This window comes from Camelus bactrianus, chromosome 1 (genome assembly GCF_048773025.1).
Source record: "Camelus bactrianus isolate YW-2024 breed Bactrian camel chromosome 1, ASM4877302v1, whole genome shotgun sequence".
Taxonomy (NCBI): domain Eukaryota; kingdom Metazoa; phylum Chordata; class Mammalia; order Artiodactyla; family Camelidae; genus Camelus; species Camelus bactrianus.
The window spans coordinates 105,602,383-105,630,342 of NC_133539.1; the positions used below are offsets into that span (position 1 = coordinate 105,602,383).

The window sequence follows — 27,960 nt, forward strand, 5'->3', positions numbered from 1 at the left end:
GGAGCGATGGCTACAATGGATCCTCCTGCCGGCTTTGTGAGCGCCTGGAATCCAGCTGTCGCCGCCCCCCAGCCCCCTGCCCCCGAAGGGCGCACAGTTCCGGGCCGCCCACCACCCGGATCGCACCGCCAGCCCAGAGCTGCTCCCGCCCGTTCGGTCCCCCGTCCGGCCCCTGCCGTCCCCCGAAATGCCGGTCGACTTCACCGGGTACTGGAAGATGCTGGCTAACGAGAATTTCGAGGAGTACCTGCGCGCGCTGGGTAAGCGCTGCCGGCCGGCGCACTGGGCCCCGGGCGCCCGGCCGGGCTGCTGGGGGTGGGGTCCCGGCGCCCTCGCGGGCTTGCCGCCCGCCCACCTCCGCCGGGAAAGGGCAGCCACGGCCACCGCTCCAGGGGACCAGCGGGCTGCGAACTGGAGGACGGGAGCTGTTAGGGTTCACTGGTGGCCAGTGTCTGATAGTTGGCTTTCGATGTGGATAATTCATTAGGAAAGCTGGGCATGGTTTGCTTTTTGTTTTGAAAGAGTTAGCACATGGGCAGAAAACTTTGTTGTTAAAAAAAAAAAGGAGGGAGAGAAAGAAAAGGAAAGAAAGAAAAAGAAAAAAGGCACAGACCAGCTGCACGCAGAGACCGCGCTACGTGAACAGGGAACCTCAGTGGTCTTGAGGGGGCGGGGATCGGGTTCCTGGAGCTCCCTTATCTTTACAACGGTCCTCTGACTTTTCTGGCAACTCTCCGTCCCTCTCTGTCCTGGCACTCCCTGCAGATGTCAATGTGGCCTTGCGCAAAATCGCCAACTTGCTGAAGCCAGACAAAGAGATTGTGCAGGACGGCGACCACATGATTATCCGCACGCTGAGCACTTTCAGGAACTACATCATGGACTTCGAGGTTGGGAAGGAGTTCGAGGAGGATTTGACGGGCATAGACGACCGCAAGTGCATGGTGAGGGTTTGCGTACACGTGGGCATCTCCTGCCCAGGGTTCCTGACCAAAGGCGGGGCTAGTTCATCTGAGAGGGAAACAGGGCCCTGGTGTTCTCAGGGATGGAAGGTCTTCACATTCCCAGCCCGCAATGTAGGCAGCACCTGACTCATCAGGCATCCAAACTGGATGGGAAGTTATGAAAGCTGTGGTTTGTTGAGTCTCTGCTGCCTCCCGGCACTGAGCCTGGTGCTTTATACACTAGACATCATCTGAGCCTAACAACAACCTCGAGAGGACTCCCATTTTACAGACTCAAAGAGATAAAGCAACTGCCCAGAGTAGCACAGCTCCGGAAGGTCTGGGCTGGAATTCCAGGCAAATGTGTTGACTGTTCTCTGGCTGTACTGTAGGCTGGGGGGAGGGAGGAGAGAAGCGGGAAAAGCAAGAAGAAACGCAGGGAGCCCTTTTGAAGTGTAAACTTCCTACATGACCTAGCATGAAGCCACTCCAGGAAGCAAGGGCCACTGCCAGTGATCTCTGCCTTCTGACCTGCCCCTCCCCATCCTCAAACTGGGGTTTGGCTCCTGGCCATCCCCTTCCCCATCCTATCCTCCACTGCCCCCTGGGCTTCCCTTGAACATTGCAGCCAACACCTACGCTGTAGGTCAGTGCCACTGCAGCCCAGGCCAGAGGAAGCTGCAATGGGGAAGGGGAGTGAGCCGGCTGCTCCCAAGGCGGGAAGCTGGTGGCCCGGAGACCCCAATTAGAGCTGCCACTGTAGCTTCCAGCCTCCGGAAGTTCAGCCCCAGGCCTCTAGCAACATTCTCGGGTCGCCGGCAGGTCAGGGTGCTCCCGGTCTCCCTTTCACAGTCTTGGGTCCAGAGCTAGCTCAGGCCCACCCCCAGGGAGCCAGCCTGCTTACTGATGAAGTTCTCCCCCCGCCTCTCCCCCTCCCACCATTGACTGAGGGTCTGCTCCATGCCCCGCACTGTGCCAGCTATTCTCCAGCTCATCCCAGTGAGGGAAGGATTAGTAAGCTGATATTTTGCAATGATTGAGGCTCCCAGAGGCTAAGAGACTTGCCAGAGACCAGACTTTGAGGCCCACACTCCTGCTCTGGGCCAGATTCCTCTGGTAGCCTTTGCAGAAACCAGATGGCTGGGGTTTGTTAGGACTGTGGTTGAAGGAGTGCCCGTGTCTGGGAGTAAGGAACCCGAGGCCTGGGTGACTCACTCCCCACCCCGCCCTCTGCCCCTCATCACCTCCTTGTTGATCCATCTGATAGAGACCAGGAGTTATTGTCTGAGTCTGCCGGTGAAATGATGGTGGAAGAGGAGTAGCCAGCAGGGGGGATCCTGGGAGAGGCCATGAATGAGAGAAAACACTGTTACACAAAAATGTCAGGTTGTGCCTTTAAAAGCCGAGGCCTCAATCCTCTGAGAGGCTCATGGTGGGAAAGGAGCCCTTCAGATAGGGTCTGCCTTAGTGAGGAGGGTCCCTGCCTGTGGGACTACGGCCCAAGGTCTGGTCCCAGGCTCGCTGCCTGGAACTGCATTGTAAGAACAGTCCTTGTCCTCCCACTCTTGAGGCACTTACAGGGCACAGCAAACATCTCTGTTTACTTTGGGTCACTGCAACCTCTGGAATGTTCTGGCTTGTACTTACTTGGCTAATTATCTTTGCTCTTTCATTCTGTCGCTCATCCACTAATACGGGAAACACTGATCATGTAGTAACACTAGCCAATGCAGGTAGACCTTAGACATTTTGCAGGTTCGGCCTCAGACCACTGCAATAGAACGAACATCACAAGAAAGCAAGGCACACGAAGTTTTCTGTTTCCCAGTGCTCATCAAACTTATGTTTACACTATATTATGGTCTGTTAAGTATGCAACAGCATTATGTATGAAAACCAGCAGATATCCTTGAATTAAAAACTACTTTAGAGGTGGGAGGGTACAGCTCGGTGGTACAGCGAGTGCTTAGCATGCACAAGGTCCTGGGTTCAATCCCCAGGACCGCCATTAAAGAAAAAGAAAAAGAAAAAAAGAAGAGATAATAATAATTTAAAAAACTAAAAGAGCAAAAAAATGCTAACCAACATCTGAGCCTTTGGCGAGTCGTAATCTTTTTGCAGTAGGACCCTCAAAGTTCACTGATCACAGATCGCCATAACAAATATAATGATAATGAAAAAGCTTGAAATACTGCAAGAATTACCAAACTGTGACACAAAGGCCCGAAGTGAGCACATGCTGTTGGAAAAATGGCTCCAATAAACTTGCTTAAGCAAGGTGGCCACAAACCTTCAATTTGTAAAAAACACAATACCCGCAAAGCACAGTAAAGCCAGGTCTGCCTGCACCTCGCTTACTATGCACAGACTGTTCACATTTTAACTCACTGAATCTTCACAACACTCCTTTTTAACCCCATTTTACAGATAAGAAAACTCAAGCAGGATTTCTTGTTATGTGACCTTGAGGGGTTAAGGAAGTGGCAGGGGAGGGTTTGAATGTGGTCTGTCTGCTCCGGAGTCCCAGCTGTTAACCACTGCACCGTGCCTACCGCATTAGGACAGTGGTAGGTGAACAGATGGGGGAACCCAGCAGCTGGGCGAGCTAGATGACATTGGACGAGAACTCATGGCCACCCTGGCTGCCCTAGGACTCCCAGCAGCCCCTCCCAAGCGGACAGCACGCACTCACCTGGCTGTTGCTTTGGGAGGGTGGTGGGGAATGGACGACCCCTCTGCTCCGGCCTTTCCTTGGCCCCTGAGCTGTGGAGAAGCCTCGTCAGCTGCCCAGCTGGATGGGGGACTACAGGGAAGAGTATGGCTGGGCGGGGGTAGGATAACAGAACAATAGCAACAGTCCAGTCTGGTGCTTGTCAGTGGAGGGGAGCTGCCTGCAAGAGGCCACACTGGCCGGGGTCTCTAGGGCCCCCGGCGGTCCTGGGCAAGGTCGTTGCCAAAGATAAGGCACCACCACCCCTTCTACTCCTCGCGCTCTGCACACACCAGCCAGGGGCAGCGGCCAGAGGAGGCCAGTTCTCAGCATCAGGTTGGCCTCATTCTAACACGTTCTTCCCAGCATATTACAAGGATCTCATTTTTCATCTGTTCTGTTCATTTCTTTCTTGGTCATACAAGCATTTTATGGTGCTTACTCTGTCTTTGCAGCCCTTGTGTTACTGAGATGAATCACACAATATTCCTGCCCTTGTGGAATTCAGGGCAGTGGGGACGGCAAAACAGAGCAGCCAATGATACTGGGATGGTGTGCTGGTGGGGGATGGACAGGCAGAGAAGGAGCCCTCCTACATCTGGGCGGTCAGGGAAGGTTTCCACCGGAAGTAAAGTCTCAGCCGTGGCCTCAGGGATGGGCAGGAAGTAGCCAGGCAAACAGAAAGGGGACGAGAGGATGGCCAAGGCCAAGAGAAGAGCACTTGGTGATGCTATTTCCAACCTGTCCCACAACCTGAGTCCCCCTGGGCTCAGCCTGGAGACACAGAGGCAGCAAGGCCTCCTGGAGCACTCAGGCCAGTGGAGGAGACAGACCCATCTTATAACTCAGTGTAGTGATGGAAGCACAGCTGGGAGAACAGGGCTGGGGGAGAGGGGGCAGGGGAGGTGCCCAGGAAGAGAAGACAACTGAGGGGGTCCTAGAAGGACCAGTGAGAATTAGGGCAGATGAGGAGAGGAACAAGCATTCCAGGAGAGGGAACCACGTGCACAAAGGCCCGGAGGTCAGAAAAGGCCCAGATGGGGAGGGGTTCCAGAGGTGAGAATAGGGCAGTCTGCAAGACTTTATGGGGTGGAGTGCAGGGTGTGGCTGGGGAAGAGAGGAGCCCTGAGCAACCAGCGGGGAGCCTAGATGTCACCCCACGGGCCCCAGGGAGCCTTCCAGGAGAGGCATGGTCAGGCTGACATCCTCCCCAAAGGGCCTTGAGGGTTCAGAGGGCTCTGCTCCTGCCTCTTTCCATGGGAACCATGGTCGTGTTCTGGAACAGCAGCTGGAGGATGAAATCCGGCCTGCAGATGTGTTTTGTTTGGCTTGCACAATGTTGGAAAAATGTCAGAGCCATTTGCCAATGATTGTCAAAGATGATAAGATTTCACTGAAAAATCCATCTATCTGGCTGTTCTTCCCCCAACAAAATCGAGACCGCTGAACGCGCCCTTTTATTCCAGCATCGGGTAGATCTCTGGGACGCTGTCGCAGTTGCTCCCTTTAGATGGGACGTTCCCCACTTAACCCCAGTCCTCACCTTGCCCTGTGACCTGGAGCTGAGGATCAAGCAACCATTGTTTGCACTGTGGGTCCCTTAGAGCAGTGGTTCGCGGAGAAGCTGAGACCGGCTGCAGCCGCAGTGTAAGAACTTAGAAACAGATTCTCCAGCCAGACCCCCTGGCCTCCTGAATCAGAAGCTCTGGGGGTGGGGCCAGCAACCTGGGTTGCAATAAGCCCACCAAGCGGTTCTGGTGCAACTGAACCTTGAGAACCACCACTTTGGAGAAAAGAAACATCTCTCTGTACCTGCGTCTCTATAAAAAGTGGAAGGCAGTAAACTCAGGGTAGAGGGCCACGTGCCAACTGGCTCGTTTAGCCCATCATCAGACCTCTGTGGACACTGAACTCCATGCCCAGAACCACCTGGAATGGCTGTGGTCTTGCCCAGGCTGAAGGAGGAGGAGGGACCAGATCTGTGTGGCCCCGGTATCACTCAGCTCACATTTCCAGTCTTTTCTTTTCAGAGCTTTACATGACCACACCCACCCGGGGCTGTCGTTTTGGTAGAAATGTACAAAGACTGGGCTCAGTTTTTCTTCACGGCTTCAAGCACGCCTTTATCCCTTAGAAAGAAATCCCAGGCCCAGTTTGAAACCAGTATTATTTGTTGAATCTAGCAGATGTAGGCTTTGGCAGGGTGGGAGACCTTCAGAAAGGGAGGTACTCCTTAACTTCAAATAGCGTTCCCCACGCCTGGGCCAGGGAGTCCTCCGGCATGAGGAATGATAATGATCCAACAGGAATCCCAGCCGGGAGCCCGGCTCTGTGTGGTGGTGGCAGAAGGGCCAATTGTCATCCCGCCGTGAACACCCGGTCAGCTTTTCCCTGGAGGAGGCAGCTTTGTTCGCTCAGGAGCCGGCACCTCCTCCCAGGCTGAGGCCTCGCCTTCGCCTTCTATCCAGCCTTGAACTCAGGATGACCCCTTCCGCAGAGTCTGCCTTCCGCTTCCAGCCCTGGCCCTCTGATGCTTTCTTTGTTTTTATTGTAAAAGGAAATTCAAATGGCACAGGAGAAAGTGGACTGAAAAGGAAAAGACCCCTTCCCCCCCTTGGCCTCGTTCCCACTCCCCAGAGGTTATCAGTGGGACTGTTTCTGGTGGGTCTGTCCGGAAAGCTTCCTCGAGTATAGACGCCATCTAGCTGTGCAGCTGTTCATCAGGTAATTGGTCAGTACGGCTAGCTGAAGACCAAAAAGAGTGAGAGGGAGGGAAGGAGAAAAGAAAGGAAGGAAAGGAGCGAGGGAGGAAAGAAGGAAGGAAGGAAGGAAGGAAATCTATTCCTTTGCACTTTGTTTCCTCACTCAGTGATACTCCTTAGGCATCTTTCCATATTAGCGCTTATATATTTTCTGAATTCTTTCTTTTTTAACCATCTGTGTGTCCTTCCCTTCCCTTCCTGACCTACCTCCTTTCATCCATCCATCCATTCACCTAAGTATATATGATAATACATGAAATCTACCAAACTGTTGTTAACGCTTTGGTTTAAATTCTTGCCAGCTTTCTGATCCTATTCTTGATTGAGTAAAGAGATTTTGGGGGGGGGTTCTTATTTTTAAAAAGACCACAATGTCAATGGCAGCATTAACTCCCTGGGCTGCGGAGCTGTGAATGCCTTTGGATTTGGGAGCCTTCAGAGAGCTGCCCGTACCCAGATCAGGCCCCCAGCATTTGGCTGGGTCCCTTCTGGGAAGGAAACACGGAGTCTCTTTCATGTCTTAGCTAAAGTTCTCCGACCTTTGAAATCAGTGTCAGCAGCATGCTTTTGAGGATTAAAAAAAAAAGAAGAATTAGAGCAACCCAAATAACATTCACAAAGTAGCTTTCAAGAGTCACACTTGTTTGTTAGGTTTTGTTTTTTGTTAGGCGAGAACAAAGGAAAATTATATGTACTAAGTCCTTGCTGAGTGCCATGCCTGCCCCAAGTGATTTGAGCACTTTTTCTCTTTTGGTCCCGACAACAAATACTGTTCTGTAAGTACCATTATGCCCATTTCACAGATGGGAATCTGAGGCTCTAAGGTGAGAAATCTTTTTTAGCCCAAGGTCACCCAGCCAGCTGGTGGCAGAGGAAGGATTCTAACTAGTCTGTTTGTAAAGCTGTCTATTACAAGTTCTCCCATGGAGCTCTGCTGAGGGCCAGCACCTCCTTTCCTTATTTCAAGCCTCATCACAAGCTGGAATTCAGCACAGACAGAACTGACCAGGCTTAAGAGTGTGGAGAAGGAGTGCTGGTGTTAGAGTCAGACATCTGGTTGGGAATCCTCCTCTACTACCTAAGTGACAGTGACCTTAAATGACGGAGCACACTGTCTCTGTTTTCACGTCTGCAAAATGGGCATCATGACAGCTGCCTCACCTGTCTCACAGCAGATTCTGTTGCCATGGCAGCAGCACAGGACACAGTGCCTTGTGAGGCCACAGTACTGTGTGCAACAAGGGAGCGAAGGCCTTCTGATACCCTAGTCTGGGAGCAAAGCCTCCTCGCCTGTGATGGCCAGATGTTTACTGGGGGAGTTACAGTTGTTTGTTTTTCTACCCGATGTTGCTTCCCCATCCACCCAAAGAAGCACCTCCTTTTTTGGGTGGGAATTACCCCTACTTACCTTGTGGGTTCTGGTGGAGCTGCAGATCCCAGTACCTTGTCTCTCTGGGGATGAGCACCTTAAACCTGGGTGATGACAGCGTCCCATGGCCTGTCACACAACTGTGCATGTGACTCGCACTGGGCCAGTCATAACGTTTCTTGCAGTTTAATTCGGGGACCCTGGGAGAGAGATGGGTTCTGTTCCCTCTAAGGTTGAGAAACTTGTATGATATAAGTTTCCATGTCCCCCTCCATGGCTGCATGAGGAAATCCAACAGAAGGGAAAACTAAGATGAGGCCAGTAGAGAAGTAGAAATGAGGGACAGACAGACAGACAGGGAGAGGGGAAGCTACATCATTGGAGAGTTGCTGGAACTCCTGACACTACCGCCATTCCGAGACTTTTCATGTGTCCTTGAACCAGCCAGTAGCCCCTTTCTTTCCCCTTGAGCTCTTTGATCTGGCTTCCTGTCACATGCATCTAAAAACATCCTATGACATTCAGAGTCCACAGATCGTAGGTTAAGAACCACAGAAGTAGTTAGAGCAGTAGTTCTTGAACTTGAACTTGCCTACTTCCAGAATTTCTGACTCAGAAGGTCTGGAGTAAGGACCCAGACCCTGTGTTTCTAACAAGTTCCTGGCAGGTGCTGATGCTGCTGGTTCCAAGGCCGTGCTTGTGCTAGACCATGGTAACTGCTAGGAAAGAGCACTGAGGACGTGGGCTGGGCCATTCCCAGGTTCCTGAGATGTTCTTGTGATGATTCAGTGTAGGAAGCCTATGCTGGAGCTGAGAGTGCCCAGGTATGGGGATTGAATGAGATTGGAGAGATGCAGTCCAGTCTCTGCAGGTGGAGTCTGCCCAGGGACGCCAACCTTGCAGCAGCCCACGATGGTCTGCACCTGAGGATCCGCGTGATAGCAGCAGTGTGTGAGCTGGACATCTGTGGGGTGCAGCAGAGCAACTGCGAGCTTTGGCTTTGAGATGTACCTGGATTTGAATCTTGGGTCCACCCTCCAGCTGTGTTTCCTGGGGAAGGCACTCTACCCCTCTGGGCCTCAGTCTCCTCATTTGTCAAAAGGAGCTGGGGGTGGTACCACTGATGGGATTGCTATGAAAATTAAATGTGGTGATGAATTATTTCAAATTTCTATTGCTATGTGACAAACCACTCCAAAACTTAGGGCTCGCAAACTCCACAACAATAACAGTTGTTCATTTTCTTCATGAATGTGCTGTTTGGGCAGGGCTCCAAGGGGCTGTCGCACAGCACGCCCGGGGGCGCTGGAGGGCCCACTTCCCAATGGCTCACTCATGCTCACTCTGCTGGCTGCCTGAGCTTCCCCGCAACACGGCAGCTGGGTTCTGAGAACGAGAGGGCGAAGAGGACAAGGCAGACACGCACGGCGTTCTCGTCACCTACTTAGCCTCTGAAGTCCTTAGCAAGAGTTTTGCCATACTTTGTGGGTTGAAGCAGGCACAAAGACCCCCCCCCCAACCTTCCCAGGGACGGGGACGTGGATGTGGACTCCACTTCTCAATGGGGACATGGCAAGGTCCTAGAAGAGCATGTAGAGCGGAAGATACTTTAGGAAAGTTCCATGTGCTGTGCGCTTGCTGAGCTGTTACCACAGTGCCTGGCGTGTAGGGAGTTCACAGCGGGAGCTAGAACATCATGCTCTGGCTACACTTCGAGGATCTGCCAGGGCTGAGCTCTAATTTCTTTTTTTTTTTTGATTTTTTTGGTGGGGAGGTAATTAGATTTATTTATTTATTGTTAGAGCAGGAGCTGGGGATTGAACCCAGGACCTGGTGCGTGCTAAGCACACATTCTACCACTTGAGCTATACCCTGCCCCCCGGCTCTTATTTCTGACTAACCTTGAGTCTCGGCAGAGCCTACAAGGACTCTGTGGGGGTGGGAGGGGGCGGCGGTGCCTGGAGCTGGGCCTCTGCAGGCAGGGCGGGAACGCCACCTCCCTGGCCCTGCATGGGAAGCTGGCGTGTGGGCTTGAAGGGGGAAAGGATGGCCTGGGGGGGTTGGGAGTGGTCCAGGACTTCACCTTCAGCACTGCACCCACCTCCCAAAGCCCCAGGTAGACGGGTCTGAACAGCAGCTGAAACCACTTTCCGCATGTGTGCTCAGCGTGGGAGCCTCCTTTCTGCTGGTTTACCATCCCAGTCTCTAAGGACTCCCAGGCCCTCCCAGCGAACCCTGGCAGCACAGGGCCTGGAAGCAGGAACCCCCACCCCCACCCCAGCGCTCTCCTCCACGCACCCAGACGCTGCAAATGTGACTGCCCTTAGGGTCCCCTTTCTCCAAGGAGGTCTCCCCAGGAAACCAGAGCCTGCAGCCCAGGTCCTACTGCCCACATGTCACATGTGCTCAGGATTTGTTCATATTTGGCTTGGAGTTGACTGAAAACTCCTCTGAGAGCATGGACGGTGCTTGAGTCACAATAGCTTCCTTCCTGGGAAGCAATTTTGTGGCTGACTCTAATGTATAAATTGAGTTGTGCTGGAGCGCATGTGCGTGGAAACACACATACACACACCCCTTGTCTGAAGCTCCACCATTACAGCACATTTATTTTGGTTAAATATCCAAAGATTTCTCCTCTAATATGCAGAGGGCTAGCTGTCTTTAGACAAGAACAATAATTAGTCCTTCCTCCCTCCCTTCCCCCTTTCTTCCTTCCTCTCATCTTTCTCTCCTGACCTAAGGGTCCAAGGACAGCATAGGAGTTCTCTAGGGGGAAACTATAAAGAAGATGAGGTAGCAGTGCAAAGCTCAATGGTAGAGTGCGTGCTTAGCATGTACCAGGTCCAGGGTTCAATTCCCAGTCCCTCCATTAAAAAAACAAAGAAGTAAATCTAATTACCTCCTCCTCAAAACAAAAAAAAAGAAATTTTAAAAATGTTAAAAAAATAGTTGGACAAAACTTTTAAAAATTAAATACACTTTAAAAATATATATTAAATAAGTACTATATATAAAATAAATACATGTTTCTTCTGTATAGCACAGAGAACTATATTTAATATCTTATAGTAACCTACAGTGAAAATATGAAAACGAATAGATCTGTGTATATGTAGGACTGAAACATTATGCTGTACACCAGAAACTGATGCAACATTGTAAACTGACCGTACTTCAATTAAAACAAACAAAAAAAAACCAAAAGAACCAGGATGGGCATGAAGAGAATGAAGTCAGGGCTGGAGGAGAACCCAGACTGCAAAACCCATCTTTGCCAGGCTTACAACAGAACTGGCCCTGCCCTCAGAAAATGAGGGGGAAAAACCCCGTCTGACAATGTGCAATGAGTCAGAAAAATCATCTTACTCTTTGACTCAGAGATCCCGCTTATGGGATTATATTCCAGGAAAATCGTTCAAAAGATAAAAAGCTGTATCTATTTGTACAAAAGTGTTCATTGTTGCTGTGTGGTAATAATATTCTGCAACCCACATAAGCATGGCCACCCCCAGAGGGCTGTGAGGTGGCAGGCCCCACCCTGGTACTTCACATGTATTACGTATGTTATGTATTCAATCTTCCAACAATCCTGGAGCGGAGGGGCTACTCTCCCGTTGTACAGACAGGGACCCGAGGTCCTGCCAGGGTCACACTCCTGGTTAATCACAGTTCAGATCTGATTCAACCTCAGACCTCTCTGACTCCGGACTTTGTGTGGTTTACAGAACGAGCTGCCTCCTGCCAGTGTCCCTGAGTGCCCCATAACCACAGGCGGTTAGAATGACTATGGCTTTTTAATTCCATAGACCACTACGTAGCCACGAAGATGATCACTGTGAAGATAAATGGAAAGCATTTACGGGCAATCAGTGCACAAGTTCCATAGATGCTGCTTCTTAGTCTCTCTCTCTCCTTTCCCCATCTTCTGAATATCTCTTGCCTGTAATAATAATAAACATCTTTTGTGCTTACTGTGTGCCAGGCTCGGTGCTTTCCATGGAGTATTTCATTTAATCACTCCAGTATCTTCACATTGATCTCCGTTCCACTATCCTTCACATTCTAAAAGGGGTACTGATCATGCTTCTCGCCAGCTCAGAACCCCTAGAGGATCCCAGGGCTGGCAGGCAAAGGCCAGACGGCATTCAGGACCTCAGGACATGACAGCACCTGCCTCTCCAGCCCCTTCCCTTCCCTCACACCTTACACTTGACCCCATCCCACCATCTGCAGGTGGCTTCACTTGCCAGTCTCTTTTTTTTAAATTGAAGTAGAATTGATTTACAGTGTTGTATTAAGTTTCTGGTGTACAGCATTGTGATTCAGTTATACACATGTATATTCTTTTTCATATTTTCATTATAGGCTGTTACACGCTATTGAATATAGTTCCCTGTGTTATACAGTAGGACCTTATTGTTTGTCTATTTTGTATGTAATAGTTTATATCTGCTAATCCCAAACTCCTAATTTATCCCTCCCCACCCTTTCCCCTTTGGTAACCATAATTTTGCTTCCTATGTCTGGGAGTCTGTTTCTTTTGTAAATAAGTTCACTCGTGTCATTTTTTTAGATTGCACATATAAGTGATATCATATGACATGTGCCTTTCTCTGTCTGACTCACTTAATATGATCATCTCTAGGTCCGTCCGTAATGCTGCAAATGGTACTATTTCATTCTTTTATGGCTGAGTAGTATTCCATCTTCTTTATCCAGTCGTCTGTCAGTGGACGTTTAGGTTACTTCCATGTCTTGGCTATTGTACTTGCCATCCTCTTTTGTGTCTCTGCTCACTTCCCTGGGATGGATAAGCCCCCTGCCTCCTCTCTCTGGGAGGATAATTACCCACTGGTCAAGACCAGCCCAGGCTTAACTGCTCCCTCAACCTTCTCCTGTCTCCCTACCCACCCTCGTCCTCTCCTTTGCCTCGCTGTCCCTCTCTGAGTGTGCTGCTCCTAGGGCACCTGTGATGCTTGTTTTAGTGCATTTGAGATTCTAGACAGAGGGGCCCACTACCTTTGTATCTCCAGTGCCTGGCGCAGTGGACTCCAGTGTGTTTGTCAAATGAGTGTTCAGTAAAAACAGCAGCACCTCAGACAGTGGAAGTGGCAGGCATTGACCATCTCACTGCAAGAGCCACTGACAAATAGCTAGTGTTCGTTGGGGATACTTCCCATGTGCTGGGAATTCTGAGCACATTCTGTGCATTAATTCTTTGAAACCTCACAATTCTGTGATGAAGATGCCAGAGTTCTTCCTAGATGATATGTGAAGAAAATGAAAGGTGAACAGGCATCACTTGTCTGAGATCAGGTAGTTGGTGGAGCCAGGATTTGGATCCTGGCCACCTGACTCTAAGTGGTTATCAGAGAAAGATGGAATCATTGATATGTTAAGGGGTCAGAGCTCTGGATTAATTTTTTTCTGAGGCTTTTGGAATCTCAAATGTAATGTCCCCCAAGGAAGTCATGGTGCCGTGGGATGGAATGGTCAGGGCAGGGGAGGGATGTCTGGTTTTCATCTCATTCTCTGTGGCAGGGGAGGCTTCCTTGCTGGCCGAGAGCCCCAGCTCCAAGGGCTGAGGGCAGCTGTTCCTGGCCCTCCTTTAAGCTCTTGCTTGTCCATGGCCCAACTCCCTCTGAGGCAGGGCCTGGCTGTCTGGCTAAGTCATGACCCATTCAGTTCTGGAGCCAGACCATCATCTTTGGAATCCCATCTCTGCCCCTTACAAACTGGGTGCCACTAAGCAAGTCACTTTGCCTCACTGTGCCTTTACTTGTCTGTGAAATGGGCATCATTATAAAGGGATATTGGCTTCGCAGTGAGGGTTAGATGCAGGGAAGCCTACAGTCAGCTGCTCCAACAACATGAGCCCATAATTCACCTTGTAAACCATGTCCTCCAGAAGACAGATTCTGGCGGTGGTGACATGTGGAGGGACACTCAGCCATCCAGAGGGGAGCTCGTGGAGTTATGTGTGCAGAGTGCCTCTCCACATCAGTGGAGATCAGGGTCAGGGGCAAAGGGCAAGGCCAGAAGCAGAGGGAAACCACTGCTGACTGAGTTAAGCCTTGAAATAGGTCCTTGTTTCATTCCCTCCTGATGGCTCTGTTCTGTGGCAGGACTCATTCGTCCCATTTTGCAGATGACGACCCAGCTTCAAAAAGATGGGGATGGCTTGGAGCACAGGCCTGCCTCTATCCAAGGCCTCCTGAATGCCCGGCTCAGTTGGGCCAGCTGCTGTCTGGTGGCGGGGCCAGCCCCACGTCCTGCCAGCTACTGTTCAACGGTGACAGCGTCCATGGCAGCAAGGTGTTGGTGTGGGAGCAGTGGGCAGGCTGTGGGTTCAGAGTCAAGCAGAAGGGGGTTTAAACCATGACTCATGGCCTTCCTGGCCAGGTGGCCCTGGGCACAATGACTAAGCACTCCAGGCCTCAGAAACTTGGGGCCAGTGTCACTCCAATTGTTTATAAGGAGCTAATCTGTGAAAGAATAAACAGCCACATTGCCTAGGATATTTTGTCTTTAAAAAAAAAGTGTTCATTGCTGAAAAATTGTAAGAGTTCCCCTAGAATGTTTTTGGCCATTCCTGCTTTCTGTCAATTCAGCAAATGGAAACGTGCATTTTCTCTGCCATAAATTCTAAGCTGGGGGCTGGTATCCTGCAGTGAATAAAAAGATCCCAGACCCCAAGAAACTTGGTCAAGAGAGCCTGACCTGCTCGCTCTTCCCTGGTTATCAGCTACCATCTCTTATCTTCTGGGAACTGTTTGTTTCTGTTCACCTTGAAAGATGAAAAAAATAGAGGCCAGAGGCTCCCGTGGAGGTGATGAGGCCTCTGGTGGACTCTGTCCTTCTGAGCCCCTCTGAGCACCTCTGGGAGGATGGCCCCTCCCTTACTGCATCCCCGCTGCAGGTGGGCCCGATACTGGGCTGACTCCGCGCACTTGCCCTAGGAGCAGAGCCAGCTGCGCCTGCCAGAGAAGCCTGCATCGGGTTTTCTATTGCACCAGGTTTGGCTGGTTGGAACCACAACGGTGTGAAGTGAGGAAGGAGAGATGCTAGTAAATTCTGGGGGGTTGGTGGTACAAGGTCAGACTCCACGGGGAGGGTCGTGCCGAGAGAGGCCAGCTGGCCAAAGCCCATTTAGAAGCCTCACTGATGCAGCCCCTGACCTCCCTGTGTCTGTCCAGGGTGTCCCCTCTGCCTGGGGTTCCCTGATTCCTCTTTTCCAACTTCTACTTCTTTACCTCACTCTCATGATGTTTTTCAGTGTCGATTCCAGCATCACCTCCTCCAGAAAGCCTAACCTGATGGCCTCTGTCCCCACTTCAGAGGCTGATGAGGCAGGCGCCTCCCCACTTCCATACTTGCCATCACCTTCCTCGACCCAGCACTTGCCGTTCTGCTGCAATTTTCTGTCTGCTTGTCTTCGTCTCCATTAGTCCGTGAACTCTTGGAGCAGAATCCTCAGCTGACCTGCCTCTGTTTCTTGTGCGAGGCTGGTGACAGGTGTGGAGCCCACCTTTGCTGAATGTTGTTTCTTCACATAGAGCCACGCTGCAAACTCCTACTGCTCATTCAGGGTTGGGTTAGATCAGCAGCTGCAGGGCCCAGCAACCAAGACCACGGGCCCTACAGTCAAATCTCATCTCCCCACTTCATGGCTAAGTGACTTTAAAGCCTCAGTCTCCAAATCTGTTAACTGGGGAGAAGTGTACCTGGTCCAGGAGGTTTAATGAATCAATTTGATATGACCCACGCTTTAATACCCTGTGCAGCAGATAGTATTCAGTGCTTGCTATTAGGGTGATGATGGTGCTGGTGATCGTTGACAGTGATGCTATTACTTCCAGCAGGAAGCCTTCCCTGACCCCCAGGCTGGGTTGGGTACCCATCCCACATCCACGCACACAGCACACGGGTGGCATCAATGCCAGTTTACACATCTGCCTTCCCTCCAGGCTGAGCTGCTCCACGGCAGAGCCTAGGCCCAGCCCAGCCTCAGGGCACCCTCGGTGCTGGGCCCCTAGAGTGACTGAGCCCAGTCCCACGGCAGCCCTGTGACCTCCTCCAGCCTCACTCCCTCCTGCCCATCCAGAACCTTGGCCTCATGGGGCCCTGAGCTCTCTGGCGGTTTGTTGTTTTAAAATGAATCCTGGGGGCGCTTTCTGGAATGTTTAAGGAATTTAAAAAATGACTTGTCAAGATTAGTCTTACCATTTTATCATTTTGTTTGTCCTAAGAATCGTGTTCGCATTTGCTCTTCGCTTCTTCGTGGTATTGGAATCACAGTCGCCTGTGCCCGCTAAGGCCTGCTGTGGTCTTACTGGTCTGTAGCTGTTGCTTGTAACAGCTTTTCTGTGTCTAGTTACCCGTTCATGTTTTAAGGCCTTGTTAGTTTTGTTTTAATCTGCTTTCAGCTTGACTTGCCCCCGGAATGTGCTGCTTTTAGGTCACTGGCAGCCCCCTGGGAACAGATCAGAAAAGGAGCAAGCCCTCTGCTCACCCAGCCTGGCCTCCCGGGTGGGGCGGGCTTCTCAGCCAGAAAGAGCAGAGTTCAAGTCAGGGCTCAGCCCCTGACTCCAGGGTGGCTTGGGCTGGTTACTTAACTAAGCCTGGTTGTGATCAGTTCCAAAGCCTGAAGTTCAAGTGAAACACAATGGCAAGCTCCCAGCACCATACCTGGCACTTGGCAGGTTCTCTGTTACCTTCCCCGCCCTTCTCATCCGCTCACGAATGAAACAGGCACCAGAGGCTAAGAACCTGCTGATTGTCCCAGGAACCCTCAAGAGGTGAAGCACATTTTAACCTTAGACTCCAGGAGGAAAGAAAAAGGCCAATTTGTATCTGTTAGTGATTCACATCACCTAGAGAAAGTGTCTAGTCACTGTCTGGTTTTGCCACATTCCCCTCAGATTTAAAGAGCACACACTTTGGAGTCAGACCGGGATCAGTGCTGGCTCTGGCCTTGGCGGGCAGAACTACCATGGCCAAGGCCTCCTCTCTTGTGACCTGGCTCCAGAACCACAGAGACAATGAGGTTCAGTCCTAGCCCTCCAGGAGGTGGCTCCGTGGGCAGAGACCCTCCCAGAGCCGGGTGGGTGGGTGCAGAGGGACCACCCATCAATCCTTAGCCTGCTCGTGGGAGTGGATGCTTTGGTGGGCATTTGGGTTCTTTCAGGGATGTCACCACTTCCTGGCCGCCATGTTGAATCCCACCCTTTGTGGTTCATGCCGGGTCACAGCCAAGAGACGAGTCCATTTGGTGGGAATGGTCTGTCACTCCCAGTGTAGGTTGTTCATCCAGGGTGAGGGGCCTCGAGACTTCCTTGGACCAAACTTCCTCAGGCTGCCTGTGGGAACTGAGTTTTCTGGGTCACCTCCGTGCCAGCCGGAGCTTCTAAGTGGTCAGGGAAACAGGATAATGGCTTTTGAAGTGACAGTCCCCTGTCAGAGTGACGCAAAGCTGTCTTCATTCATCTTGGTGCATGTGTTTCTGGGAAAGCTGCTGACAAGACCAAAGTGTTGGAGGTTATTAGTTTTTAATAGAAAAGTTAGACCAGCCTTGCTTTAAAACCAGCTGCCCTGGGCTCCTGCTCGTCTGCAGATTCAGACAGTCTGTGTGGTGAGAATTACTCTTAGGAGTGGAGCTGAAGGTGGCCATACATTCCCCCTTGTCCTTGGGTTTGTCTGGGCTTCATTTCTGAGGTGGAGTCCCAGAGCCCATGGTGGGGGTGGAGGCAGCACTGCCCATCCCCATGGTTTGCACCGTCCACCTGATTCCCCATGGGCATCTGCCTTCCCATACCATGGGAAAAGCATGGGGAGCATCCTCTTGCCTGAAAGTCTCCCATTAGACCCTGATTAAATGGAATAAGCAGTGGTGAGTGCCCAGGCTGGGAAACCTCTTAGAGATCCTTTCAGATCTGCATTCACAGGACAAGCTGTGCCTTGTCCCTGACTTGTCCCTGGTCTGGCAAAGGTGGCTGGCTGCTCACCACAGAGGGAGGTCACAGAAGGCGTCCATCCTTGGATTCCAAGAAAGGTTGTTATCAGAAGCTATGTTCTGTGTCACAGGAAAACCAGTGACCATTGCGTGTTATCCATTCCCCTCCCAGCATTACTTCTTTCCTTTTTACCTCTCATTCATTTGTAGGTGATCGTCCTCCTCCCTGACTCCCCACCTGCCTTTCTGTTCTTAGGACAAATCTGATCCTCTGGGAAATTGCTGCTTTATTCCCACAGGATACAAAGCTTCAAAAGAAAAATCCCTGCCCCTTGCAAAGTGAACACAGGGTAACAAAGTGAGATAACTGAATCACATTTTCGGAGCCATCACAGCTGTCAGTGGGGAGTCTCCAAATAGATCTTCTACTTAAACAAAGACTAATTAAATTTTAGGAGACACGGACATCACAGGGCTCCTGGGTGCCCGGCTCAGCAGGCAGCCCCTGCATGGTCTCAGATGCAAGGCTCCTGGAAAGGAAGGAGCTTCTGAAATATTTAGCCTTGGTGAATAGCAGGGCCATCACTTCCTCACAAATCTCCAACTTGGAGGGAAAAAAAAAAAAGGCTTTTGTGATTGTTCAACTTGGACAAGCAAATCCATCCTTATCTAAGCTCTAGACGTCATGATTATATCATAATAGCGCCTCGTACACCAGCTCTCCGCGTCACGTATATTTTCTCTCATCCTCAGCGTGAACTGGTGAAGTGTGCCTTGCGGTTACCTAAAGCCGGATAACAAACCAGCCCAGAATGCAACGCATTAAAATAGCAACCGATTCCTCTCGTGACTGTGGGCTGGCTGGGTGTTCACGGCTCCGAGGGGGCTGCATTCAGCTGACGGCCTGGCTGCGGCGCCTCCATTCTCTGGCAGTAACCTCTCTTTCTCTCCTCCGGGGCTTCTCACGTGGCCTTTCTCTCCAGTAGGATGGCCTGGACTTCTAAACGCACGGCAGCTGGGTCCCGAGAGGACGAGCCCAGCAAACAAATGCTTATGAAAGTGCTGCCTGGCTTGTGCTTGCTGCTGTCCCATTGGTCAAAGCAGGCCACACAGCCAAGGCCAGAACCCATGTAGGAGGGGGCTTCACGAGGGCGTGAACATTATCTGATCCACTGGGGGCCCCAATGGAACGCTTGGCCACAGTAGGTACCCTGAATCCCTCTTTTGTAGATGAGAACACTGAGGCTCAGGGAGGTTAATCCTGTTGCCTGAGGTCATCCCGCACAAGGCAGGACAGAGCGCCTGGGTCTGTTGACTCTAAGGAGCGTGTTCTTTGCAATATACTAGGTCAACCTGATCGTTACAGAGTGGGAGGGGGCAGGTACCAGGAGCCCATGTAAATGACAGCTGAGTTTCCCGGCCTCTTTAACTTAGAGCACAGCCCTGCAGACTCCCTGGCCCACTGTGCGTGCCTTCCATGATGCTTCCACCCTGCAGATCAGAGCCATGGGACTGTGTGAGGGTATAGGCACGGTAGGGAGACGTTGAAAACAGCCTCCAGGCCACAGGCCCAGTTATGGTCTGGCTCTGTGACCCTGTCTTCCCCCAACCTGTTCCTCCCTCTCCTTTAGCCCTGACCTGCTTGTTCTTTTTTTTTTTTTTTTTCCTTTTTATTGAAGTATAGTCAGTTTACAATGTTGTATCAATTGCTGGTGTACAGCACAAAGCTTCAGTCATACATATACATACATATATTCCTCTTCATATTCTTTTTCATTATAGGTTACTACAAGATATTGAATATAGTTCCCTGTGCTGTACTGTAGAAACTTGTTTGTTTTATAGATACCGGTCAGTATCTGCAAATCTCAAACTCCCAATCTATCCCTTCCCACTCCCTTTGCCCCCAGTTAATCATAAGTTTGTTTTCTATGTCTGTGCATCTGTTTCCATTTTGTAAATCAGTTCATTTGTGACTTTTTTTTAGATTCCACATATAAGCGATATGTGATACTTGTCTTTTTCTGTCTGGCTTACTTCACTTAGAATGATGATCTCCAGGTCCATCCATGTTGCTACAAGTGGCATTGTTTTATTCTTTTTTTATGGCTGAGTGGTATTCCAGCATGTGTGTGTACAGTATATATATATATATATATATATACCACAACTTCTTTATCCAGTCATCTGTCAGTGGACATTTAGGTTGCTTCCATGTCTTGGCTGTTGTAAATAGTGCTTGTCCTTTCTCACCATCTGGAATGCCCACTTTAAAAAACTAGCTGTGTTTCCTATGAGAGTGAGGGGCCACCCTGGGCACCGCATCCCCTGTGCTTCCGATAACCCTAGCACCTACCACACTGGGCTGTATCCACCTGGTCCTTCTCTGTCTGCCCTTCTCTGCGGTGATTAGGGCAGGGGCTTTTAGGACCCACCTCTGGCTCCCATCACACACAGCCAGCAATGGTTAGGCTGAAATGAAGGTTGTTCCTCCTGGGGGCTGCTCAGAGTCCTGGCACAATATCCATGTTTTCTCTACAGCCCCCAAAACCTAGCAGACCTCTGCTGGGTGCCCTGCCCTGGGCTGGAAAACAAGGGGGCACTAAGCCATGCAAGGCCCATGTTCCAGCCGAAATTCTTTTCTTCATTAGCTGGGTGATGCTGAGAAAGTCACTTAACCTCTCTGAGCCCAGCCTTTCTGTATATCCAGTGCAGATGGGAATAGTCTCTTTTCTGTCCAACCTACCCAGGGTCAGAGTCAGCAGGCACTCGGGGCTGAGAAAGTGCCTCCTCTGGAAACTGACATAGCATTTCTGTGTGAAGGGCCCTTCTCTTTGAGAGGCCTGATTTGTCAGGCTCTAAGAAAGTATTCTCTGCATCCAAAGAGCCTTCCACTCCCTGAATCCCTTGATTTATCATGATGCCTGAAATTGTGCCATCCACCATTCTTTTGGTAAGGTATTTTTGATTATCTATATCCAAATGGTCCTTGTTAAAAATGTCAAATGATCTGGAAACGGTAACACATTAGCCCAGGAGCAAAGCCTGCTTTACCACTCAGAAACATCTCTGATGCTCATTCTCTGGCACCGATGTTGGAAGGCAAGCAGCTGTGAGCCTTCTGGAGATCAGGGTGGCAAGACTTAGCAGAAGCTTTAAAAATATGCTCACTCTTTCCTGCAGCAGTTCTTCCTCTGGAAATTTATTCTAAAGAAACATTGTGTTCAAAACTGTATACAAGGAAGTCTTATTTATAGTTGTACAGAAGTAACCTAAATATCTGAGAACAGGTAATGGGCTAAGTAATGCTGTGTATGTAGAATGAAATAACACTGGGACCCGCTTCATGGGCCTGTGAGCAGAGCAGCCCCACAGGCTTCTGTACCCAGAGGGGCCCCTCACTTGGTTTAATGCTCTGCTGTCACTGTCTTAAAATTCCTAATCATTTTTTGCGGGGGAGGGTATAGCCCAGTGGTAGAGTGCACGCTTAGCATGTACAAGGTCCTGGGTTCAATCCTCAGTCCCTCCATTTAGATAAATAAATACATAAATACATAAATAAATAAACCTAATTACTTCCCCCCCCCCAAACAAACAAAATTCCTAATCTTTTTTGAAAGGAGCCCTCATTTTCATTTTGTGCTAGGCCCCACAAATTTTGTAGCCATTTCCTAAATATTGTGTAACAATTAAAATAATGCTTATGAAGAATATTTGTTGAAGTGGAAAATTGCTTCTATTAAATGAAGAAAGTAGGGTACAAAACCATAAATGATGCAATCCTGATTTTTTAAAAACAGAAATATATATATATATATATTTATATTTATATATATCTGCAATTACCCACCTCCCTTCCACATGGGGCAGTTCCGTTATGAGCCCTGCCTCCCCTTGTAAGGTAGATAGATAGATAGATAGATAGATAGATAGATAGATAGATAGATAGAAATACATATATAAATGTAGATATAGATATAAAGACTGGACAGAAATACACCAAAATGCTAGAATAATTATCTCTGTAGAAGCAAAATTACAGGTATTCTTTTCACTACTATGTTCTTTTCAAAGATTTCTTGCATTTTCCAGGACAAGGGTATGGATGTCCTCATTGACTCTAATATTTCCGGCAGAGGTAGAAATGTGTACATCGTACCTGAGAACCAATGATTCTTTCTTGGCCTCTAATTGAGTGGGGAGCCCTCAGGTAGAGTTCTGGATAAATACAGGAGGAGAAGTTCCATTGATGAGGAAGCCAAGTGTTCTGATGAGCTCCTCGAAGTTGAGGACCATCTGAACTCTCAGTCCGCATTTCCCTTCACAGGCCTGGCGTAGACAAGGCACCCAGTGAATGGGCATCTTGTCTTGTGGCGTGAGGTCATTAGTGGTCTTTACCCATGACACACCTCATCAGATATTAACGTCATTCTGCTTGGACTCAGAAACAGGGTCTTCTCTCTGGTTTGGGGCTGGACATGTGCCTCAAGTGATCTCTGGGCCAGAGAGAGGAGCCGCCTTCACCCCAAGTCCTCCTGGCCCTCTCTCCCTCTGGGAACAGGCTCCAAGGGCAGAGGGTGGATTGATTCCTATGCAAAGCTGGGGGAACACTGGCTCCACCTGTCACCTCTGTGCCCCCATCTCATTTCAGGCTTCATCCCAACAGCAGAGGGTGGTAGAGACCAGCAAGCCCAGGAAAGAGACTGGGGCCCAGAGGAGGGATGAACTTGCTCGGAGTCTCATAGCGAACAAGGGGCAAATGGCATTCTTACCACTACAGAGGGAGGCAGGGCTCATAATGGAACTGCCCCATGTGGAAGGGAGGTGGGTAGCTGCAGATATGGGAGATGCCCACTGCACCTGCACTCAGGTCCCTGTCTAGATCATGAGCTCCTGTCCGTAACTCTGGTGACACTGGGCACCTAGGGAGGCAGTGTAGTCCAGTGGAGAGGGGGACTTAGAGTCCCACAGATTCGTGTTCTGACCTGGCTCCACCACTGACACCTGGGTGAGCTTGGCAAGTCGCTTAGCCTGACCTGTAGAACAGAGATGCTAACCCACGTTCCACATGGACAGTCATTAGGATTCAGTCGGCACAAGGTGCCTGGAAGAGCTACTGTTTGTACTTACAGTTGGTGATTTATATCTAAGGTCATTCTCCGTGCAGTAAAAAGCTCTGTGAGGGAAGGCACGGGATATTTTTAGCCTTCCAGGACTGCAGAGGTTGAAACAGTGAATGAATGAAAGAAATGAATGAATGAATGTCTGGGGATGGGCTCAGCAACTCTGAAAAGTCTGCCTCTCACTACCAAGATGCAGGCCAGCAACCCTCACACCCCCCCACATCTGAGGTGCTCAACCCTCAGAAGCCCCTACTCCCTTCCCAGCCCTGTTCTCTGCCCTTGTACTGACAGCCCCACCCCAGTGACTTTTCCTCTCTAATTACCAATTTAAATGAAATTTATGAAGGTTTTTGTAAATTTCAAAACTGATTTGCATGCTTAAATAAGAACACGTGATGGTCAAGAAGTATGAGGCTGCAAATTTTCTATAATGAGATTGACTTGCACCCCCCCCCCAAGATCCTCAAGGTTGGGGCTGCCCCTCCCCCAGCCCCCAGGAGCTGCTGGCTCCAGACTGACCACTGTGTTTTTTGGCTTGGCAGACCACGGTGAGCTGGGACGGGGACAAGCTCGAGTGTGTGCAGAAGGGCGAGAAGGAGGGACGTGGCTGGACCCAGTGGATTGAGGGTGATGAACTGCACCTGGTAGGTTCCAGGAGTGGGGGGGCGTGGGCCAAGCTGGTCCCCAGAGTCCCTGGTCATGTTGGGGTCCGTATGGACCTTAGAAGAATTCCCTATGGCTGGGCTTTGGTTTTGCCCTGAAGTTTCTCTTCCAAGGCCCTGGAGAAGATGCCTTTAAAAACCAAGCAACATGTTTTCAAGGTCTAGGCTGACCCATTGTCCAATCAGAGGGAGGAGGTGAGGCGGTGCGTCTGCTAAGCCTGAGACGGGGCGCCAAGCCCTTTGGCATCCCATATCTCTTTCTATGGTTTCAGCAGCCCTATGGGCCAGGTGCTGTCATGTTCTTATTTTGGCAACGTGGACATGGAGGCTCACATCCAAGCCACATAGCTAGAAAACAGCAGAAGGAAGATTTGCTCTCAAATGATATGTATTTTCACCACACCTAATTGTGGCAAGCCAGAACCAGGGAGAGTTCTCTAAGCTTCTCAAGACATGATCTTGTTCCCCGAAAACCGGATTCGCCTCTTGATGGGTGTCGAGCCAAAAGACACAGCCATGCCAAAGAGCGGGAGGAGGAAGGGTCATTACTTGCAGCAAGTAAGGAGAACACTGGGGGTCTTTCCCAAAGCACTTTCTCCCCTAAGAGCAAAACTGGAGAAGTTTTTTAAGCTAAGGGCACGTGCATATTCATGAAGAGGCTTAAGCAGAGGAGAATTCTGCATAGAACTGGGGCAAAGGTTGACGGAGTCCAAGTCAGAGGGTCAGAAATGTCAGTACCATCATTCCGTCCTCACCTGGGCGGGGGCCTTAGTTCCTGCAGAACTCAAAGACTGTATCTGACTGTTACGTTCATCCCCTGAGGCGGGACTGGGACTCTGTTTTATCACTGAACTATTGTTTCTTGACTGCTTTTCCTTGGTTCCTGCCTTCCCACACTGCCCCTAAGAGCATTAGTTACTGAGGCCTGTTCTAGGGCCAGGGTGGTGGCCAGGCTTAGATCACAGAATGGCTGAGGCCCCAAATGGCTTCTCTTATGTCAAGAAAGCCACACCTGGTTCTCTTTCTCTGGAGACCCCCTACCCTATCCGCTTACAGTCTCAACAATCAAGGGCCGGGGAGGAGAAGCCTTTCTTAGGTCAGCTGTGGGCCCCGCTCACCTGTCCTCCAGCCTGAGACCTCTGGTCAAAGCCACTTGCACTCCACCCACTGTGTGGGAAGAGCACACACAAATCCAGAATAGAGAACTTAGGGCTAAAGTAACTCGTGCCCTCTGAGAGGAGACCCCCCCATCACTCCTTCTGCTTCCTTGGAGCTTCCTTCTGAGAAGGGAGCCCAGTCCAGATGACCTGGGTTCTGGTTCTGACTCTCCAGGTTCATGTCAGCAGGTACCTTCCTTCCCTCCAGCTCGCCTACAAGATGCCATCCTGCCACACAGGGCTTCTGCAGAGGTCAGGGTCTGCACAAGCTTCAGGACCTGTGAGTGCCGAGAAAAGGCACAAGGGCTCCACATTCGGAAGCAGCCTAGGCGTATGCAGAGCCGGGGCTGCAGTGCCTGACCCTGAAGCAGCCTCCTTCCTGGGCCTTCACTTCCTCAGCTGCAGAGCAGTGAGGGCAGGTTACGTGAGCTCCTTTGGCCCTTTCAGCTCCAGGATTCTGAGGCTCTACGCCAGAGGTTGCAAACTGGGGGCCTCTTTTATTTGGCCATCCAGGGGCTTCCATATTTTTCAGCCAACAATTTAAAAATTAGGAGATCACAAATATTCAGATTTGCAGCCTCCCTCAAGAAAAGAAAAAGCTCAGAAGGTGTGGTGAGTCTGAGCTGTCGGTCCCGCTGGCAGCGCTCAGCAGGGGCGGCCCCGAAGGCAGGTCGTGGGCTTTCTCAGCTGCGTTTTAGGTCTACCTGGGAGCTTTTAATAATAGCAGCTCCAGGACTCCACCCTCTGAGATACTGATGTAACTGATGTAGCCCGGGACCCAGGCATTTTTCAAACTCCCCAAGTAACACCAATGGGCAACTGCAGCTTGGAACCACTGCGCTAGTTTGCAGCCCTGGTCTGCAGTGACCCACTGAGCCCTTTGCGGGTTGAGCCTTGGGTCTAGCCCTGATTTCTTCCAAGCCTGCATGCAGACTCTGACCTGGGCTCAGGCCTGACAGTCTTAAAGCTTTCTGGCTCCTTGAGGGTAGCAGGGGGAGGGAGACACCAGAGGGTCCTGTTGGTCAGCTCTGAGCCACATCGGTCGCCCGGCCAGCTCTGTCTACAGGGCGTAGCAGAACCTGAGGGCCACTGATTCAGTTCACTCGACCCTCCAAGGAACTGGTGAATTCAGACCAACTCTTGGAGGTAAAAATAGCAATCATGGAGGATTTTCTGGGTTCCTGCCCCTGGATGCCCTGAGCCCCAGGTGTGACCTTGCTTTGGCCAATGACAAGAATCTGTTTTTGTTTCAGGAAATGAGAGTGGAGGGTGTGGTCTGCAAGCAAGTATTCAAAAAGGTGAACTGAAGCCTGAGCAGACCTGAGTCTTGAGGAATGAGTGGCGAGGACGCGGGGGCCGGGGTCCCCCTCTCTGCACAACATGGGGCAGAGAGGTCCAGCCCCCAACTTGACATCTCTTAGCAGAGTCTATCTCTTGACGTTATCCTTTCCTTTTCTTCAAACGAAACCATCCTAATAAAAGTGGTTTCTACCCCCAATGTCTGTTTCAGAGAAGCTTCAAAACCCGACTGTGCTCACATTTTCCCTGAAGGCTTCTGATGCTGGCTTCTCCTGAGCAGAAGGAGGAAATTCAGCCAAAGGCCTGCAGCTTTAGCCCTGACATTGCACCTGTGTGATCTCCCCCCAGGGCACAGGCTTGGGTCTGGGATGTATGGCCTGCCATTTAATGGTCCGTGTATAAAGTTCATACCATGTCACACGTCCGGTCAGGGCCAAGGTGTAGTGAGTACCGGAGAAGTAGGCCAGGTTGCCCTCCACCCTGGGAACTTAGAGCCTTGTTAATGAGATCCAGCCAACAGTGACTTCATGACTGCACTTACATGCATACAGGAGATGCTCCTAAAATTGTCAATGAAATGGAACTAAATAGAATTTTAAGCTCGAAGCTTATAGGTGAACCTTAATCAAAGACAATGATCAATTGGATTTGATTTCAGAGGTGTCATAAACACATTCCTCACTGCCCCCAAACCATCCCCACCCCATTTATAGATTTAGCCTTCCTCTCTACTGCATAGATGAGACATAACTTGCCAATCCCCCTGGAAGAGGGAAAGCAGCCTAATGTTCGCACTAAAGTGTAAATGATGGCTAGCAATGCTTTTGCATAAAGAAACAGGGAAGAAAGGGTGAGTGAAGAGGTGGGAGACCATGGGTAGGGAGAACCACTGGGAAAGAGAAGACTCTCGTCGAGGACCCCCTTGTCAGGAGCACTGGGTTAGGAGTCAGATGAGCTGACTTGGAATTCCACAACCACCACTCGCCGGGCCACCACACCTGCCTGGACCTCACTGCTCTGGTCAGAAACCCACAGTAATAATCTCCCTCCCTTCCTGCACAGGTGGGTCGTGGACCTTGCCGTGCATATAAAGCTTGTGACTGCCCAGTGCTAGACAGGTGCTCTCAGACTTGGCTAAACCTTAAAACCACCTGGGGAACTTTTTTTCCCCATTTTTTTAAATTGACATGTAGTCACTTCACAATGTGTGTCAATTTCTGCACAATGTTTCAATCATACATATACATACACTTATTTACTTTCATATTTTTCATTATAGGCTACTACAAGATATTGAATATAGTTCCCTGTGCTGTACAGTAAAACTTGTTGTTTATCTATTTTATAGATAGTAGTTAGTATCTGCAAATCTTGGGCTCCCAACTTATCCCTTCCCCCTCACCTTTCCCCCTTGGTAATCATAAGTTTGTTTTCTATGTCTGTGGGTCTGTTTCTGTTTTGTAAATAAGTTCATTTGTGTCTTTTTTTTAGTTTCCTCATATAACTGATACCATATGGTATTTTTCTTACTCTCTCTGGCTTACTTCACTTAGAATGACAATCTCCAAGTCCAACCATGTTGCTGCAAGTGGCATTTTATTTTTTATGGCCAAGTAGTATTCCGTTATATAAATATATCACAGCTTCTTTATTCAGTCATTCATCAAAAGACACTTAGGTTGCTTCCATGTCTTGGCTATTGTAAATAGTGCTGCTGTGAACATTGGGGTGCAGGTGTCTTTTCGAATTAGGGTTCCCTCTGGATATATACACCTGGCAAACTTTTCAAATTTCCTGTACCCAGGCCACTTCCCAGGACCAATCACATCAGAAGATCTCAAGGTGGGACCTGGGCATCAGGTTTTTTTTTCAAGCCCCTCAGGTGATTCTAGGATGCCACTGGAGCTGAGAGTCACTGCCCTACACCAATGTTTCTAACTTGGTAATCCAGCCCCTACCCAGGGGCATTTGGCAATGTC

The 27,960-nt window shown here is 50.1% G+C and overlaps 1 protein-coding gene across 1 annotated transcript; it reads left to right on the forward strand.

Annotated features, from left to right (window-relative positions):
- On the forward strand, positions 1–26,180 carry RBP1 (retinol binding protein 1). Its single transcript, XM_074370564.1, is given in 5 exon segments — positions 1–65; positions 67–260; positions 766–944; positions 23,406–23,507; positions 25,936–26,180. Coding segments are annotated over 5 exon segments (588 nt in total). The 5' UTR covers positions 1–6; the 3' UTR covers positions 25,990–26,180.
- The last annotated feature ends 1,780 nt before the right edge of the window (positions 26,181–27,960 follow it).